Below are 20,523 nucleotides of genomic sequence, written 5' to 3' on the forward strand. Positions count from 1 at the left end.
CTGGACATACTGAGCCACCTTGCACTGCGGTTGCTACGCCACGGAGTGTAAAGTCTTTAAAGCGTTTTGTATAAAAGGTAAAGGCGTGGTCAATTATGACTCCGATTGGGGGTTCTTTAATAAGAGAGTATTATAAAATCTTTTACAAGCGGTCCATTCAGCGACGACGCTCACAGGTCCTTTCGGTGCCTGCTCACCAGGCGTTGCCATGAGCCATATGCTTAAAATCATCATGTGTTCCACGGAACCCCAGTGTTACGCGAGTCCTGAATAGGTGTTCCACAAAGTACTAGAATTATTGACTAGTAGCCCCCACCCACGACTAACCTCTCTTTTATGCACAAGTTGTAAGATTTCCAACCGGGCAATAAAGATTATTATTATTATTATTAATATTATTATTATGTTAGAAATGAACGAGTAGTCATTCTCTGGCGCTGCCAGGGTCGAGTTTCGCTAAAGAGAAACAAAATTCATCGTAGTCCCTTTAAAAGTTTCCACTGAGGAATTTTCTGGTGATGTGGCAGGTCTGCAGCAGTACCGCCCTCTGACAGGCAACGAAAATGTTCCTAGGAATGTTAAGGGTCTTGAAGGTGTCTGTGAGGTCAGTTGTTATTATCCCCTCGGTTGATATAACAATGGGGTATATTGTTATTTTGGACAATTTCCATTATTATTATTATGTTAGAAATGAACAAGTAGTCATTCTCTGGCACTGCCAGGGTCGAGTTTCGCTAAAGAGAAACAAAATTCATCGTAGTCCCTTTAACAGTTTCCACTGAGGAATTTTCTGGTGATGTGGCAGGTCTGCAGCAGTACCGCCCTCTGACAGGCAACGAAGATGTTCCTAGGAATGTTATAATTTGTTAAATTCCAGGGAGAGTTTTTGCCTATAACCTGGGAGAGGTTTATCATCACAAATGTTTATTATTATTATTATTATTATTATTATTAATTATTATTATTAAAAACTAAGCCAAGTGTTCCAGTAAATAATCCGATAATATGTTCCGTCATGGAAAAAGTTTGGGAAGCATTGAACTAATACAAGATTTTCCAACCTTTTAAAGCCCTTCACAGTGAGCTGTTTACCCCACTGTACTCATTTCCGCGTAGCGCACATACAAACTCGAATGTAGCTAAGAGAATCGCACATATATTTCTCCCGATTCTGGCATAAATATCGAACAAACAGCCCACTCCCAAGATGGTGCTGGTACCAGAGACAAAGACACGCTAATGTAACAAATCATTTCCATCTTATAACTCTTATTTCTTCATCTTATAAAATACAGATGTTACTTAAAAAAAAAAGATGATGATTACGTCTTACGCGTGTTCCTAGGTCAATCTAGTTATGCATTTTAATCAATGACTTAAATTCATTGTTTTTTTCTGGTTGACTCAGGCAACCCATTCCATGCTTTAATAGCACTAGGGAAGACAGACCCCACTCGTTCAAACAGAATGATATTAGGTCGAGGTGTTTATCATTGGTACTGTGTATACATCTCTTTACTTCTCTCTCTTCTCTTCCCCCTACCCGTACCTCCTTCTCTTTCTCTGATATATATATATATATCTAAAGAGAGAGAGAGAGATGCCTCTCTATCTTCCTCTCTCATCTTTATTTGATCCTTAACCTAACCCGCTTCTTCCAACAAGTCCCATCATTACCATCTATATCTTTCCCTCTCTCCCTCCCTTTCTCTCTCTATCTCTCTCACTTTCTCTCTCTATCTCTCTCACTTACTCTCTCTCTATCTCTTTCCCTTTCTCTCTCTATCTCTCTCCCTTTCTCTCTCTCTATCTCTCTCACTTTCTCTCTCTATCTCTCTCACTCTCTCTCTCTACCTTTCTCTATCTCTCTCACTTTCTCTCGCTATCTCTCTCACTTTCTCTCTCTATCTCTCTCACTTTCTCTCTCTATCTCTCTACCTTTCACTCTCTCTCCAATTCTCTCTCCTTTTTTCTCTCTCTCTCCTTTCTCTCTCTCTCACTTTCTCTCTCTATCTCTCTACCTTTCTCTCTCTCTCTCTCTCTACCTTTCTCTCTCTCTCTCTACCTTTCTCTCTCTCTATCTCTCTTCCTTTCTCTCTCTATCTCTCTCACTTTCTCTCTCTATCTCTCTACCTTTCTCTCTCTATCTCTCTCTACCTTTCTCTCTCTCTCTCTCTCTACCTTTCTCTCTCTCTATCTCTCTTCCTTTCTCTCTCTATCTCTCTCACTTTCTCTCTCTATCTCTCTCACTTTCTCTCTCTATATCTCTCCCTTTCTCTCTCTATCTCTCTCTCTCTCTCTTCCTTTCTCTCTCTATCTCTCTACCTTTCTCTCTCTATCTCTTTACCTTTCTCTCTCTATCTCTCTACCTTTCTCTCTCTATCTCTCTACCTTTCTCTCTCTATCTCTCTCTCTATCTCTCTACCTTTCTCTCTCTATCTCTCTACCTTTCTCTCTCTATCTCCCCAATTCTATCTCCCATTATCTTTCTCCTCTCTCTCTCTCTCCTTTCTCTCTCCCTCTCTCTCTCTCTCTCTCTCTCTCTTCCTTTTATCTTTCTCTCTCCCTTTCTCTCTCTCTCTTTCTCTCACTCCCTTTCTCTCTCACTTTCTCTCTCTCTCTCTCTTCAGTCTTTGTTTCTCGGTAACCTCCCCCCCTCACTTCAATTCCAATCCACTTAATTTTTAACTTAGTTCCCTCTCAACGCGGAGACAAAACTTCTTGACCTTTCAAATTAACATAATGCAAAGACAGCATGTCACGAGTGACTCTTCAGAGATGGAGCCACCGTACCTAAAAATATCTCTTTCCTCTCCAATGTTTCGCTCACACATATGAAGGTCACTTGTGGGTCACATAAAGGTCAGCATGGGGGGAAAAAACGTAATTGGAATTCCGGATAAACGTAGTATTGAGATGTATAAACATGGCCTGATATATACAAACGAAAAGGACGCCTATCAGTGCTATCTTTGTTTAAAGTTAGATAACCATCATGTTGTAACATGCCAGTAGACAAAAACGCGCGTTTTTTTGTCTCCCCTTTCTGTAATTAAGGAGTTCGTCTGTTCGCAGCAACCGTTCAGTACTGCCAAAATAACTCAACTGTAATAACAGCAAGAACGTGAACTCATGTAGTATTGCCAAAAAAAACTTTTTTTTTTTGGAACAGGATCAACGAGTTCCAAGAACGTCTGCTTACACTTTTCTTGCTTACACACGTCTTGCTTACACGGGTAATCGAGTTTTACCTAAACTGTGCTGTTTTAACTTTCATCTTGTGTTTTGCTGTCGCACCATGTAACGTTTTTTAGTGTCAAACATTTAAAACAGCTCTGTGTATAAGCCATTCCTAGTTTGTACAGATTCTGATATTTAACTTTCCCCCACCTTTTATACACACAAAAAAACCTACATTAAACACAATATACTTATATAAATTACAAATGTACATTCAAATAAAGTAAATAATTACTTCTTAATCCAATCCATGTATAATTTAGTCGTGCATATTAATTAAGAGACTTAAACTCTGCCATGTCACTGGTTTTCCTGGCTGATTCTGGAAATCCGTGTTCTAATGGCACTTGGGATGAAGGAGTACTCACATAACTTTGTCTTAAAATATGAAATAAGAAATGTGTCTTTTTAATCTATGTATTTCTGGGTATTTTAAAGTCTAAAAGTTTGTCTTTTGTTCTTTGGATAAACCCAGGTGCCAAAAGAGAAGAACAATAACTCTGTATTAATTGTTAACCACTTTATAGTCATTGTGCATACATCTGCGTGTAGGCTTGTTTGATTACTTTCCTTTCTATCAAGGGAAAAAGTAAAATTCCCGTTTCAGACCACGTAGTCTATTGGGCAAATAAAGTCAAGGCCATCTGTTTCTGTAGCTCACAGTTAACGAGGGTGCTACGAGTGCAGCACAAAGACCAAGCAAGCGTCTCCACTTTTTCCCCAACAAATGTCAGGTACCCAATAGAGCTGGGAGGGCTTAGAGGCGCCCTATAGATCCCGAAAGTAAAGATCCCAGTCTTCACCAGGATTCGAACCGTCAGGTTCCAAAGCCAAGCGCTTTACCACTCAGCCACCGCGCCTCCTTTCTCCAATCAAACATGTCCATTAGATTAGTTTAGGTATACACCAGGACTTAAAGTATTTCTTTGGTATAGACAAGATACACTGAAACGAGTCATAGTATATGTATGTGCTATTTACAAAATGATTAGCATACCAGATCCAGAGATTTTTTTCTGCCAAATTTTTTTACTGGCTAATTGCAAATTTCCATGGCGAAGTTTGATCGTCAGTGTTAATTGATCGTGACGATATAGACTGAAGCAGAAGCTAGGCCAAGGGAAGTAATCTTACTTCTGCAAAGCAAAGGAGATTAATGACTGTTGTAGAAGTAGAGAATTCGGGCCTTGGAAGATTGCTTAGCTTGACATATTCATTTCATAATTCAAGAACCAAATATCACAGCATAAATAAAACGGGAAAAAAATGAATTAGGCCGGAATTAAGCCGGAATTAAGCCGGCTTCGTTGACTTAGTGTTACTAGCAGTGATGCCCAACCATTTTCGTCTGGGAGCCAAAGGTACACGTGACATTTACAGCCAATCGTCAAGCCCCATGAAATTGAGGCTCTCCGGCTTTACAATGCAGTGGGCAGAAGGTTCGAGGGGCAGGAAGGCATGGGCCGAGTGTGACCAGCGGGTCGTAGTTTGGGAATAACCGGACAGCGTTTCAAGTTGCAATGTCAAGAAAGCAAATGAGCTAGATTAATTTTGTTAATGGCTCATGTTATGTAGAATGTCTGGTGGTAACTTCTGAATACAATGCTTAGTCCCAGGTACACAGTTGTTGTTTGTTTTTATAATAGCTGCCAACATTGATGATTTAATTGTCTGAACTCTGTGAAGGAAAGCAAAAGTTTTACACCAGCGCTAACCAATGCAGTATGCAGAAGAGTAAGCTGGCTAAAACACCGAGTAAACTTGCACGGAGGCTCATCTCAGAGTTGCCAGGTTTTCTTTTCTTCCGTTCGTCTTTCCTCTCGTGCATTTCGTGTCGAGCCTGCTCGTTCACTCTTCCACTCACAGCGAGAGCCAATTTATCGACCACAACTTTCGTGGCTGAGGAATCGTTGCCGGCTTCGCTGTCCTCGGTGACGCTATTTTCCCGCCTTTCAGAGTCTTCGTCCAGGAACTCATCCAACGATGGCTCTGAGCCGAAGTCGTCTTCGTGTTCTGAAGAAGACAGCTGCGTCTTTTGGTCAAAGTAGACGTTCTCTTGCTCCCACGTGACCACCGCGTGATCAGTCGTTGCGTTGTCCGGAAATTTCGGCTGAGGTAGCGTGTCGTGTTCAGAAGGAAGAGACAGATCCACTTCTTGATACGCAGGTGTAACAGAGGCTTCAATGTACTCCCCCACTATGTGCACAGAGGCTTCCATGCTATTGTCTTCCGTGCTCGTGTCCCCTGTTTCAAACGTTTGTTCCGGATTATCCGTGACGACCTTAGCGCTTCCCACCAGGACTAGTTCTACGGAATGGTTGCCACTCATGTCTATTACACTCTGAGTCACATTCTCAATGACATGAACTGTGCCAACCATGGATATTATATCATGGAGCTGTCTTGTGGGCTCTGGGGAGACGCCTTCCAGTTCAAAGTTACTTTCTTCAATGGAAACAGACATTGTTTCGTTATTGTCCATCAAGGTCGGGGATATATTGTCTTCAAACAGGATTTGGTCAATGAAGGTCAAATCATCGTCAAACGTTTCGATCACCGGAAGTATCTGTGGTTCGGACACTTTCTCCGTCGTGCTTCGCCCAATGTCCTCTGAAGGTTGTTCAATTTCAGTTTGAATGTCGTCGTGGACTTCGGGCACGTCGTCGCTGCTGTTAGGAAATAGACTGACGCTTGGCGACACCTCTGTGCTGTGTGGCACTGGCTGAGCAGCAGAGCATAAAATCTCGGGAGTCAGATCCCGGAGCTGGAAGGTTCTCTCCTTCGCGGTGAAAAACTGACCAGGAAAAACACACGCATTGTCCGTCATTTCTGGGTTGGTTAATATCCATGATAGGCTACAGGAACATACAAACGTGTTTTGGCGGACAGACAGTTTCTTGACAGTGACAGCCAAATCCCTGAAGCTTCTCTCTGACACGGAATCAATATTATTGTCGTAAACTACGACCTCCTCGACGCCCTTCACCCCTTTGAAAATATCCCTGCCCACGTGGGTGACGTTGCTGGAGTAGATTTGATAGGATGTGACGTCGTGCATCCGGAAGAAGGCCTCGTCGGCGAGCGTGCCGAAGGATGAAAGCCAGATGGTGAATTTCCGGATGCTCGACAGGGAGGAGAAGGCGTGCTTGCCGACTCTTCCGAACTGAGAGCTAATGATTTCAAACTCTTGAATAGATCTCATTCCACTGAAGCTTTCCGGCTCCACGATATCAAACGTAGAGTCTGTGATAGAGAACTTGTCCAGATTTGCCAAACCTGGGGATTAGAAAAGAATACATTTTTACCCTCTTCTATTTTATGTTATTCGTGTTTATTGTAAGCTTTAAATATAATATTTACATGAATATTTAATTAATAATCAGATGTGTGGAAAAGGGAGGGGGGGGGAACTGCTGAGTGGGCGACATCTTCCGAACATAACAAGTGCCCAGGCATTCATCTCATTCTCAAGAGATGATCAATAGTGGCAAGGCGACTGAAGGAGGCCATACAATCTTCTTTTACTTAACTTTGAACGGAATAAATAGTAGGAATTTAAAGTCTGTATTAGTGAATATTTATATAGGATTGTATTCGTTCCCAATGTAGATCTAAAAAAGAAAAAAAAAGTAAAGTTCCCCTTTCAGACCTTGTGGTCAATAGGGCAGATGATGTAAAGGTCATCTGTTTCTGTGGCCTACGGTTAATGATGGTGTCATGTGGCCAGCACAACGACCAACCGCCTTTACTTTTCCCTAACTAATGTCAGGCACCCATTAGAGCTGGGTGGACTCGAAGATCCCGAAATTAAAAATCCCAGTCTTCACCAGATGACTTGTTTCTGTGTAACCCACAGGGGAGCGTAGGATCGTAGCCACACCTCTACACTGAACTCGGTTCTGAGCAGCTTTCTTCATCTGCTCCCCATGTCATTCCAGTATCCTCAGCTGCACTGATGACATCTTCCAGGTTTTGTTTGGGCCTGCCCACTTTCATCTTTCTTTGCTGATTCCAATCAAGTGCCTGGCTTGCAACATTGGTACTTAGTTTTTGCAGGGTGTGTCCTATCCAGTTTTACTTTCATTTTTTACAAAGCTTATATCAACTCACTCTGTCTGTCTGGTAAAAAAGTGTTTACACTTTATTTTTCTCACACCCATTCTTGGATCAAGTTCAAACTTTGCACAATTATTCATTGTCAGGGAAAAGACATGAATCAAGAAAAAAAAAAAGTAACCAAATCGACAATTAATTACTGGTAATTAAATATTTTTTTTAAATAGCAACAATAGAAAATAATACTTCAGTATTCACATATACGGCTAAATATGCATATTAAATACAAGAAAATAAGGGACATGAGATGAAATTTAAATATTCTATGTGGCTAACGGTGGCCTTCCCAGCGTGTATAAAGCAGTACAGTTTCATTTCCACTGAGCCATAAGGCACACCATGGATCTAAACACACAATCCATAGATAATTGTAGTTTTAATTTGATCAGATAATGAGAAGTGAGAGAAATAGCGTGTACAAGATTTGTACTAGGCAAGAGTTGGATACAAGCTTTGTAAAAATGAAGCTCTATTTCGTGACCTGAAGGCTACCGTTCTTTTTATTGTTTTGTAAACAGTTACATTTGAGTGTGGTTAAAGAGCTGAGATCTAGTATTAACCATTTCTCTCCTAACCGACAATACAAACGTTGATTCCACCAGAATGTGGTAAATAATTACGGGGAGAAAGAGTTAAGCATGAAAGTAGTTTCAAATCTAAATAACTATTTGTCAAGTCGCTGGATTATAAACAACACACGAATATTCCTACAATCCTGCACTTCTTTTTTGAAGTAACTTCTGTATTATATAAGATAAGAAGATAATGTAAATCAATTAATCACTGCTTGCACATGAATTTACCTCTAAAAGCTCCCTGTCTGACCACTCGGACTCGCAGCTTAGAGATCTCCAGGAACCGCAGACGTTTAGCCATGGCCAGGAAGCCCATGGGCAACTCGTCAATGTCCCCGGAGCTGATGGTCAGCGTGTCCGTGCGAGAGGGCAACATGGCCAGGTCCAATATCTGGAAGTTGGAGCATGTGACAAAGGTGTTGTCGAAGCAGAAACAAAACTCTGGACACGCCCTCGACGTGGACCACGTGAGCAAAGCAACCAATCCTATGTAGAGGCTCGTGTGCATTGTGTTGGTAATCTGGACGAAACAAATAGTAAATAAGAATAATTTATGATACCATGGCATATAAACATCAAAACAAGAACAATAACTGTGAAATAGCATGCTATGTGTTGGTTTGTTTATTAACTCTTTCTCTCCTAAGTGACGATACCAGCGCTGATTCCACCAGAATGTGGTAAATAATTACGGAGAGAAAGAGTTAAACATTATTTGTTTTCTGCTACAGGTCACGTCACAGGTGTTCATCAACTTCCTTACCAATTTTTACAAAGCTTATATCAACTCACTTTGACTGTCTGTATGTCTGTTTGTCTGTCTGGCCAAAAGTTTTTACATGTCATCTCTCTGACAACCAATCTCGGATCAAGCTGAAATTTTGCACAATTATTTCTTTTAGATGATAATCAATTTAAAAAAAAACCAATTAGTTAATTAACTATTGGTAATAAATTACTTTGTTTGGTATCACAAACAAGGGAAAAATAGTACTTGACTGAAGTGGAGGCATAAGCTGAATTAGTTCCCTTTATAGATTGTCGTTTGAGGCTTATTACAAATTTAATTACACGACGGATCCAAACTAATTGATACAGTATTTTTTTTTAGTATTTTGCTTGTTTTAATAGTTTACATTATAGCGCAGCAAGGTATTAAGGCAGGGGTTCTCAACCTGTGGATCGCGACCCCCTTGGGGGTCGATTGACGATTTGCCAGGGGTCGCCTAGGACCATCGAAAATAAGGATTGTTATTGTCTTTTATTGCTGTATGTGTGTGTGTGTGTGCGGGGGTCGCGGAAGAGTGGGGGATTGTAAAAAGGGGTGGCCGAGCATAAAAGTTTGAGAACCGCTGTATTAAGGCATGAATCTAATTTTAACAAAAATGTTTTAAAGACAAGTGTGTGTTAACGAATGCAAAGGGTAGACTGTTAACAAGGAATGCTACAGTCTTCGTCTTCTTCGCAGAATACCGAGAGGAACACAGACGTCAGACACATTCTTGTCAATTCAATTATCAAATTGCGTCGTATTTTTTTTATTTTTTGCAAACAACGATATCGCTTGTATGTGTGTTTAAGTGTGTGTGTGTGTGTGTGTGTGTGATGAAGGGAGCGCCGAAGGGAGCAGAGAATCGTCACATCTGAGATACCGGTGATATCAAAACCAGATGACGCAATGCACTGCTGCCTCACCTCCGCGTCCCGGCAGGATTTAGTTTTCGAAGATTTTCCTCAGATCTTTGAAGGGGAGGGGGGGTGGAGAGAGATTGTGTGAGAACTGAAGGGAGAGAATCAAGAAAAGTTCGCAGTCTGAACTCAATAAACTCTAATAAAAAAACAACACAGACTTTGGAGCTGATGCCTGGGTGTCACAGATGTATCCTAGACATTGTGTGGTTTCATATAATCTCATGCTTGAAGAAATTAAAGGAGAACTCCAAATTTAATAATATAAAAGTTAACAAAATATGCATATTAAATATAAGAAAATATGAGATAAAATGTAAAGTTACTCTATTTCTGTTTTTTTTTTTCCCATAAATGTTTGCCTACATTTTTATAGGGTAGTGCAAGGCCCGGCGGTGAAGTGGTAAAGCTATTGATTTCCGAAATGGGGGGTACCTGGTGAAAACTTTCGGGATATTTAAGGCGCCTCTGAGTCCACCCAGCTATAATGAATGCCTGACATTAGTTGGGGAAAAGTAAAAGCGGTTGGTCGTTGTGCTGGCCACAAGACACCATCGTTAACCGTGGGCCACAGAAACAGATGACCTTTACATCCTCCGCCTAACAGATCGCAAGGTAAGAAAGAGGAAGTTATCTCTATTTTTATTATTATTTTTGAATGAAAAGTGCAGGCTCTTCCAGGGCTACCAAAATACTAGAATCCGGCACTTCTAGCAGGGCAAAATTTAGAATGGATAAGATCAAGGCTATTTGAGATATGGGGCCATATAGTAGTTCAGATATTATGTGTCTGTGTGAGATATGGTTTTCGGATGCTTAGAGAGTTATGTATCCAAACGCGTCACGAAGCTCTTCAAAATCGACACTGGCAACTGGGAAGAGGTGGCACTGGATAGATCCACATGTAGAGAGAGCATAAAGGAAGGGTCACAGATTGCAGATGTCATACACAACAGAAGCAGACAGAAGGGTGAAAATGCAACGGCGCCTGGTGATTGTTTGTAAAATATTTTACATGTTTCGGATGTTCCTTCAGAGTTGAAGATGGTTTACTTCCTAGTCCAAACCTCCCGCAGGACGACGGGGGATGGGAGCGGGCAGGATTTGAACCCTCGACCATCGATAAATCCGAACGACAGTCCAGCGCGCAAACCGAACGACCAGGCAGCCAGATTACATATGCCCAACCTGCAACCGCAGCTGTGTATCAAGGATTGGCCTCTTTAGCCACACAAGAAGTTGCAAAGGGAAAAGATTATCTCTCGAGACGTAAAATGCCACAGAGAGAGTTAAACTGATAGTCGATAGACATAATAAATTAGTATTATTCATTTAACAAGCACAATATAAAAAAAATTATTTAAAAAAAAAGTATTTTATAAAGGCAACGTACAACTGTGGCACTAAATAATGTAAAAGTTGTTTACCTTATTCGATATCAAACAAAATAAATGATTACCAATAATTTTTTTTTCACCAATTCGTTACTTTTGAAACTAATTCATGTTATGTTACTTACTGTAACAACATGCAGATGGTACGATGTGTTGTTATGCCGGGGATTTTACTTGAATTCAATAGTTAACAACAAATGACGATCTAGAATCACAATTAACAATTCTCTGATAAAGCAAAACTCTGGAACTTTATTTAAATACAACGTAAGTACAGTTTATGTACAAATTACAAATCAATGAGCATGAAACATATTACAAAGGCTTTTCAAACAGAGCTCTTAGAAACGTGACTGTCTACAAACCAATTATTTTATCGACTGGCCTTACTTTCTTACTCCCGCCAATTCTCTGGCGCTAACTCTTTAAAAAAATGTCTTTGTTTAATTTCAAATCAACCAATAGATTTCAAACTTCATAATCACGTCCCTTGGGTAAATCCTGACGTGCTGTCAAGTGTCTAAATTTGAGGGGTAAATCCCGAGGCTCATGTCGAGGGCTTATATTTCTTTCAAATGTGAAATGTACACACAATTCTATAATGTAATCTGTGACACTTACAATAAATAGTTGATTTAAGTTTAAAATTGATTAGAGAACTGGTGTAGGGGAGATAACGTGTTCAATTATCTATGGGGACAAAACCCTACATATTTCCCTTGTTGGTATCAAACAAAATAATTCATTACCAGTAATTAATTGATTCATTTTTTTTTATTGATTCATGACTTGTCTATGCCAATGAATATTTGTGTTAAGTTTCAACTTGATCAGGGAATGGACGTGGGTGAAATAACGTGTAAAAGATTTTAACCAGACCTACAGTGTGAGGTGATATAAGCTTTGTAAAAAAAAATCCCTCTGACAAGTGCGTGTCCTGAGATCTACTTTGTGTATCATATATATATATGTATATATGTAAATCCAGTACTGAGTGCTGGGTATATAGACGTAAAATACTGAATGTACTTTATACATGTATAGTCTTGTGACTTACACTTACATGTATATGTGATGTTTTATACATTTATCCTTTCCTAGTGCTATTAGAGCATGGAATGGGTTGCCTGAGCTAGCCAGGAAAACCAGTGACTTGGCTGAATTTAAGTCATTGGTTAATATGCATGACTAAATGCATGACGCGTAGGACGTAATCATCTTCTTTTTTGAAGTAACGTCTTTATTATATAAGATAAGATAGTGCTTTGCGTTATTGTACTAATTACTATTGCTTCCTCTATAAAGTTGTTGTTGATTTCTTTGTTTGTTCTTTGTTCTTTGAATAGATTCTTTTTCAAAGAAATGCTTTGGATTAATACATTTTATTAGTTGTGTAATTAAAATTAGCCTCCCTGACCTATATAAAAAAAATGTATGGGCTACAAATAGCCAAAGTAAAGTTTTTAAAATGTTTGTTTGTAAAAATGTTTTACATGTTTCGGATGTTCCTTCTGATTCTGATGATAATTACATCCCAGCCCATACCTCCCACATGGCGACAGGGTTTGAACCCGGGACCTTCGCGACCACCGAACGTCAGTCCAGAGAGCATTTCACATAACCAAGCAAATACAGCCCATGGAAATTGTGCAGGAATTTTTAATAGTCACTAAATCACACTAACGGGAGCAGAGTTAAGAGTTATGGCTGCTTCTTGTTTTATATCTTTATTTATTACGTGATATTAGGGAGAGGCTGTGATAAGATCATGTTTAAAGCATAAACTCAGGAATGTATCATTCCGTTTTGACGCAGCAGACGTACTTTGAACACACCGTGTGTCTTCTGACGTCACTGTCTATTTTTAAACGATTCGGGAATTCCTCTTGTCTTAGTTGCCAAATAAAAAAATAGGCGGGCGATGCTTAAATATAAACTTCCAGGCGAGAGAGAGAGAGAGAGATAGAGAGAGAGAGAAAGGGGGTAGAGGATGTAAGGTGCGTTTTAAGAGAGAGAAACAAAAAAAAGGTTCTGTCGGTAACCTGTCTACATTTCTTAGTGCCGGTTTTAACACGATGATCTCACACTATCAATTTCCTTCTTGATCTTAGTTCTGTTCACTCGAAATCTAGGAGGCTACAGCCACTTTTGTATCATCACAATACACGTCTCGATAATCTAATGTTAACAGCTTATTTATGGATGTGCGTATCACAGACATTGCAAGAGGAAATGGACTTCTACCTTTGAACTTGTGACATCATGGGTGTCATGCATAATTATGACGTCATGTAATCATGTGTTGTAGAAACGAAAAATAAAATCGTGAAGTGTGTGTGTGTGTGAGAGAGAGCATGTGTGTGTGTGTGTGTGAGAGAGAGAGAGAGAGAGAGCGTGTGTGTGTGGTGAGAGAGAGAGAGAGAGCATGTGTGTGAGATCTGAAAAAACTAATACGCTTCTAGTGGAAGGACTATATACACAGGTTTGTATGAGTGCTAGTTAAGTCTCTAGCAATGGTTGAAGTGGTACCAGGGCTCCCCCCTGCCCCACATCACATTCTCAGCTCGTTTGTTGTCTCCCTGCAAACACTTTTACAACTCGATGCCAATGATTCATGGGCCGACAGTTGACGCAGTGGCGTAGAAATAGCCTGTTAAACATGACATAATTGTGGTTCCCTCTTGTATGGACAAAAATAATACTTTTAAAAAAAACAAAGCGTATCTAAGGGAAAGAACCGTTAATTATTGCCATTTATCTGAAAATTACAGGGTTAGTTAAGCTGCTGTATACAACAATTAATCAATCAGTACTAAACGATTAACTAAGTGGTTAATTTTTGGATTGATTCGTGTATTGTCATCGATATTGTACAATTGTGCAAAATTTTAACTTGATCCGAGAATGGGAAGTGGGAGAAAAAACATTCAAACTTTTTACCAGACAGACAAACAGACTGAGTTAATATTAGCTTTGTAAAAATATTTTTTTGAACAACAAAGCTTATATTTAGTGAAATTGCATCAATAATTTAGAATCAATTTTTAATAGATCTTGACTATCAATAATAAATGTGTGCAATTGGAAATAATTGTATTAAGTATTTTTTGTTTAGCACAACTTTCACGCTTATGGAATGCTCAGTGCACTACGGTCGTATCACTTTTGGGGAGGAGTCGGAAAAGGAAAAGGGGTGGGGGGGTGGGTTTGAGCTGCTTTTTCGAAAGCTATTTTTAAAAAAAAAAGTTGCTTGAGTCTGAATGAATTCGAACTCGGGGTCTTAAACTACATGGTTGAAGCCCGACGCGTTAGCCACTGATCTATAAAAGTACTAATAAAAATAGAAGGTTTTATAACCTTTAAAAGTTTATAGTTAAAACGACCTATTTTACCTACACATGGCTTATCCCCCCGTATCATAATACATTTCTATTGTAATCGATTCATGTGTTGTCATCGACAATAAATAATTGTGTCAAGTTTCCACTTGATCCGAGATTGGAAGGTGGAAGAAATAACGTGTACACGATTCCACCCAGACAGAGTGAGTTGATGTACGCTTTGTAATAATCAGAATGATTGCGTCTTGACCGTTTGGTTTTTGCTTTGGATTGTCGTCACGACAGTCCTGAGTTCGAATCCCGGTCATCTGTCATCTCCTGCAGGATGTTTGAGTTAGGACTTGGTCATCTTATGAGGGAACACCTGAAACTTTGCTAGTCAAATACATTTCAATTATTTGAGGTGCTAGCCCCGCCCCTTTCACAGGTGCCACCCACAGCTCCTACATTAGCCCCCCCCCCCCTGGCAAAGAAAGTTTCACGAGTTTCGAATTCCCATTAACTTAACAGCTGTGATCAGCGCTGATAGGTCCATCGTATTAGTGAGACTTTGGTGAATGCGGGTTGTCTTATTAGTGAGGTTGAGGGCAATCTTTCGTTCAGCTTCAAACAGCAAACACTCGGTCACGTGACAACACCGTTCGTCATGTTCTTGTTTGAATTATACTCCTCCCTCCTATATACCTACTAACTCTGTGGTTACTGACATGTGTAGGTACTGATGTGTAGGTACTGATGTGTAGGTACTGATGTGTAGTTACTGTTGTGTAGTTACTGATGTGTAGTTGCTGACATGTGTAGTTACTAACATGGTTAGTTAGTGACATGAGTAATTGTTACTGACATGTGTAATTGCTACTGGCGTGTAATTGCTATCGACATGTGTAGTTACTGAGGTGTAGTGAAAGACTTGTGTAATTACTGACATGCTATTGAGATATTCAATATGATGATATTGACAAAAAAAAAGAGACTCAGATTTGACAAAGACTTTTCACCAGTTCCAGGGGAAAGAAGAAGAGGCAGACAGTAACAAGGAAACAGAGGGGCCTGTTTAGGGAAGACAGGGAGGAATAGAGAGACGGATGTCAGATCACATGTGGCGCCCCAAAGGTCCAACAAATAGTCTAAATGTGAAGATACTGGCATTTTTGATGTATTGAGAAACAAACGTGTGTCCCGTTCATTGAAAAAGAACATAATTGCATCAGCCATAAAAACCTTAGTGATTCAAAGTAAATAAGCTTTTGAGATTAACGCATAAAACATTAGCATAAAAATTGGGAATAAAAATACATTTCACAATGCTCCATTCCTTTTTATGAGTTACATAGGAACCAAACCTGAAGTACTTGCCAGAATTGCACAGTCCACAGCAGCACTTTTAAAACTCAAAACAATATGAAAAGACAAAGGCATAGCCCACGACACTAAAATCAGAGCGATGCGCTCCATGGTCATGGCCACATTCTTGTATGCTTGCGAATGTAGGACGCTAGCTACAGAATAAGAGAGAAGGATTCTAGCAATGGCATGGAGATGTTTCAGAATAATCCTAGGTATCACCTACAAGAACTACACCACAAACGAAAAGACTAGAAACAAGGTCATCACGGCAATTAGGCCCCACAATGACCTTCTGACTGCTGTCAAAAAACGCAAAGTTAAACTTTATGGTCTTATCACAAGGTACTCAGCGCTCGCAAAGACCTTCCTTTGGGAAATAGTATCAGGAAAAACGAGGGGCTGACAAGAAATGCAATTGGAAAATTATATTTTATGTAGAGATGCATGCGCATGTTTATGGTGATAGTGTGAATTTAGAAAAGTTACAAATTTTATTGAAAAAAAAAAAGTTAGGTAAAAATGAATATCCACTCAAAACTATTGCACATACTTTACTTTTGCGACCACAAAAATAAATTAAATAAATAGAAAAAACGACGCCCTTGATTGCAAACACGTTTTATAATCAAGGTGACCTAACCGAAATGTCGTAATTAATGAGCAATTATATCGTAGAGTTATTCATCTTTAGTTGTCCCCCCTTTTCATTAACAGTGAGTAACTCGATGGAATATGGGTGGAGCGCTTCCGCTATATTCTTCCGGTTTTGTTTATCATTTATTTACATATATTTATGTTTCAGGTCGAGTCATTGCGAAATGTTTACGGAAGTAATTAATCACATTTAACGATAATTGTTTTCAATTAATACAAAGCTTTACCAACTTAAATAAAATACACAGCCGAATTGAATAGAGTGCAGGCGGGGCTACTGCCCAAGAGAGGGGCCCCCACAATTGCGATTTAAAAAATATCCTAACTTCAACGGTTCAGAAACTTTTTTTTTGTTGTAAATATTTTTCTTTGCATTTTCACTGGCGATACTTTAGAGTTGGCAACACTATCTTAGTTAATAAGTGTCCGATTCTGGCGTGCTCGAAATATATAAATAGTATAAATATAAATAGTAATAGTCAAGTTCCCCTTTCAGACCTTGCGATCCATAAGGCAGATGATGTTAAAGCCATCTGTTTCTATGGCCAACGGTTTACGAGCAGGGTGTCATGTGGCCAGCACAACGACAGACCGCCTTTACGTCATACGTCAGCGGGTATTCTCGCATGATTTCATTGAAGAGTAATTAAGTAAATAGACATTCAGGAAACATCATGTACCGTCTTCTAAGTGCTAATATTTTTTACTCATTTGATAATTTTTTTGATACTTAGGCACGTTCATAAAATATATCAAATACAAAAACAAAACTTAAAAAAATACTCAGAAAGACACAAAGATAAAGGCACATTCCTCGTCCCATATGCTAGGACAAATTTGTACAAAATGCTCCTTCTTCCCTAGAGCTATTAGAGCATGGAATGGGTTGCCTGAGCTAGCCAGGAAAACCAGTGACTTGGCAGAATTTAAGTCATTGGTTAATATGCGTGACTAAATGCATGACGCGTAGGACGTAATCATCTTCTTTTTTGAAGTAACGTCTGTATTATATAAGATAAGATGAGATGAGATGAGATATGGTATCTTATTTACGGTTACACATATATCATAGAGCCTTAATTCAGTTATTTGAAAAAAAAAAAAAGGTTTTCAATATTTATTCTGTTCGTATAAAAAAAAAAATACAAAATAAAAAATTAAAAAAAAAATTGCTTTGCTACTTACCGCTGATCAGGTTTTGCCAAGAAAAAAATCGAATCCAAAAATATTTTTAAAAAATAACCTCTCGTGTAAGCGGCTCGGGGGGTGGTTGGTGAAATACCAAGAGTTACGTCCCGTGCTCCACGTGCCTAGACCGGGTGCAGGAAAGAATCAAAGAAGACCTCTTCTTCCTCGCCTTCGATGTTCGAGCAGAAGTCAAAATGAAAGCATGGTGTGTAGGCGGAGCTGGAGAAAGAGGGGCAGGAAAAAGGTGGGGGCGATCTGAAGCGTGGAATTTTTTTTTTCTTTTGTTTTTTGTTCCCACCCATATCTCGGGGGATAACCCTCGATCCCCTCCAAGAATGTTTTTTATTGCTAAGAATTCTTGTCTCCCTTTGGTTCGCCATGAAAGATTTACGTTGTGAAGTTGGTGGCTCAACAGCAGGAGGAGAGAACTTGGCAGGGGAAAGAATCCTGTTTTTTTTTTCAAGTTCAGTTTTTGCCCCTGTTTTAAGAATGAGTAACAAGGGAGGAATTGTCTGTAGATGAAAAAAAAATTGTTTTTGAAAGTGGACAACTCTTGGTCTAACCGACTGTCCAGAACCTGGGGCCAGAGTTGTTTTTTTCCCTTTCCCTCCCCACCGCTTTTATAATTATAATACTTCTCTCCTCTCTCTCTCATCCTTCGACAAGGGACATAACCTATTTATCCTGCTATTTTTAGAAAGGGAGGAATACTTATTTGGTTTACGCATGGGATTTCCGCGTCTCTAGAGATCGCCATCAGGCGCCCCGTCAGACGCCCTGCTTTTGTAGCGCCGTTGTCGGAAGGCATCTTAGTTTTTAATATTTTTTAAAATTAATCAAGCGAGCTTGCAATAACTATAGCTCTATAAATAGCCTTGATTCACGAAAAGGGGAGAGAAGGCGGGAAATACTCCCACGGGATGGTCTGGGCTATACATCAAACCTGGCTATTCACTTACTCATACCTGTAGCTGCAAAGGTGAGCATAGATCTATTAATAGCTCACACTGGTTGGATGTCAGTCTGACCGACCCGTTCGAGGTGTTCTATGAAAATAGTGCGATGGAAGAGAGCTTCAGGGAGAGACTGAGAGAGCTTCATGGAGAGACTGGGAGAGACTGAGAGAGACTGAGAGAGCTTCATGGAGAGACTGAGAGAGACTGAGAGACTGAGAGAGACTGAGAGAGACTGAGAGAGCTTCAGGGAGAGACTGAGAGAGACTGAGAGAGCTTCATGGAGAGACTGAGAGAGACTGAGAGACTGAGAGAGACTGAGAGAGACTGAGAGAGCTTCAGGGAGAGACTGGGAGAGACTGAGAGACTGAGAGAGACTGAGAGAGACTGAGAGAGCTTCATGGAGAGACTGGGAGAGACTGAGAGACTGAGAGAGCTTCAGGGAGAGCTTCAGAGAGAGACTGAGAGAGCTTCATGGAGAGACTGGGAGAGACTGAGAGACTGAGAGAGACTGAGAGAGACTGAGAGAGCTTCAGGGAGAGACTGAGAGAGACTGAGAGACTGAGAGAGCTTCAGGGAGAGACTGAGAGAGACTGAGAGAGCTTCAGGGAGAGACTGAGAGAGACTGAGAGACTGAGAGAGCTTCAGGGAGAGACTGAGAGAGACTGAGAGAGCTTCATGGAGAGACTGGGAGAGACTGAGAGAGACTGAGAGAGACTGAGAGAGCTTCATGGAGAGACTGGGAGAGATTGAGAGACTGAGAGAGACTGAGAGAGACTGGGAGAGCTTCAGGGAGAGACTGAGAGAGACTGAGAGAGACTGAGAGAGCTTAATGGAGAGACTGAGAGAGCTTAATGGAGAGACTGAGAGAGCTTCATGGAGAGACAGAGAGACTGAGAGAGCTTCATGGAGAGACTGAGAGAGCTTTATGGAGAGACTGAGAGAGACTGAGAGAGCTTCATGGAGAGATTGAGAGAGTGAGAGATCTTCATGGAGAGATTAAGAGAGACTGAGAGACTGAGAGAGACAGAGAGACTGAGAGAGCTTCATGGAGAGACTGAGAGAACATCAGGGAGAGACTGAGAGAGCATCAGGGAGCAGGACTATAGACTAGCTAACCATTTGTGTCTGGACAATTAGACAAACAAAGTGTCATGTTGTCCTGAGACTGGAGAATTTAAAATCAAATTAAAAATTTACTGAAGGGTCATTGCACAATTAACTTTTTTTTTAGAATTCAGTGACCTGAAGATTGTAAGGACATCTGTAGGCTTAGGCCAGGTAGAGTACATTATGGTATTGTCACATAGCTTAAAGCAGATATTGCAATAAGTTTTTTTTTTTTTTAGATTGAATATTTACAGCGCAATGTCAAGGTTGTATGCTGTTGACAAGTAATGGCAAGTTTATTTTCCGTAAGCTTTAAAAATTTTGGCTGATTCAAGAACGGGGCAAGAGGCAGCATTTAAAGACTTGCATACCGGTATTCAGTAACGAGAGAGATCAGCGACTAGAATAGATGAATAGACTTACTTGGACTTACACTTATGTCCTCCTGCGCCGTTCGGCGCATTGGGCGGCAAGCTGTCTCCATAAAGATCTGTCATTAGCAATGTCTAAAGCTTCTTCCCCCCCTGGTGTCCACTGTTCTGAGGTCATCCATGAAGGTGTGGCGCCAAGTAATACGAGGACGTCCCTGTTTGCGCTTTCCTCGTATCGGCTTCCATGTTATCGCAACTCTTGGTGTGCGTAATTCATTTTGGCGTAGAACTTGTCCCGCAAACCTCATGCGACGCTCTGTCACAACCTTAGTAAGTGTTCAGATGAATAGAACAGAATAAACACTTGGTATATATTTAACGAAGATTTCAGTTCTGAGTTTATACTTTGAAGTAGTATCGACATTGTTTGAGGATTCTGGTTTATACTTTGAAGTAGTATCTATCAGCATCACGACACTGTTTGAGGATTCTGATATTACCCATACGAGTATAGTATGTAAAATTATAACATCAGAAACGTATTA

General features: G+C 40.1%; 1 protein-coding gene across 1 annotated transcript; it reads right to left on the bottom strand.

Annotated features, from left to right (window-relative positions):
• Nucleotides 1-1,413: 1,413 nt before the first annotated feature.
• Nucleotides 1,414-17,763, bottom strand: LOC106080012 (uncharacterized). Its single transcript, XM_056011620.1, has 3 exons — nucleotides 17,542-17,763; nucleotides 8,160-8,451; nucleotides 1,414-6,516 (listed from the first exon to the last, which is right to left on the bottom strand). The coding sequence occupies exons 2-3, from the start codon at nucleotides 8,437-8,439 to the stop codon at nucleotides 4,940-4,942; spliced, it is 1,857 nt and encodes a 618-aa protein (XP_055867595.1). The 5' UTR covers nucleotides 8,440-8,451; nucleotides 17,542-17,763; the 3' UTR covers nucleotides 1,414-4,939.
• Nucleotides 17,764-20,523: the final 2,760 nt, after the last annotated feature.

The sequence above is a fragment of the Biomphalaria glabrata genome, chromosome 1, assembly GCF_947242115.1.
Source record: "Biomphalaria glabrata chromosome 1, xgBioGlab47.1, whole genome shotgun sequence".
In the NCBI taxonomy this organism is placed as follows: domain Eukaryota; kingdom Metazoa; phylum Mollusca; class Gastropoda; family Planorbidae; genus Biomphalaria; species Biomphalaria glabrata.

What these genes read in the sequence shown, in the direction of transcription:
- LOC106080012 (XM_056011620.1), bottom strand. Translation starts at nt 8,439, where the DNA reads ATGCACACGAGCCTCTACATAGGATTGGTTGCTTTGCTCACGTGGTCC. An exon ending in CAGACAGGGAGCTTTTAGAG is followed by an intron (nt 6,517 to 8,159) that starts GTAAATTCATGT and finishes TCTAATCCCCAG; the next exon opens with GTTTGGCAAATCTGGACAAG.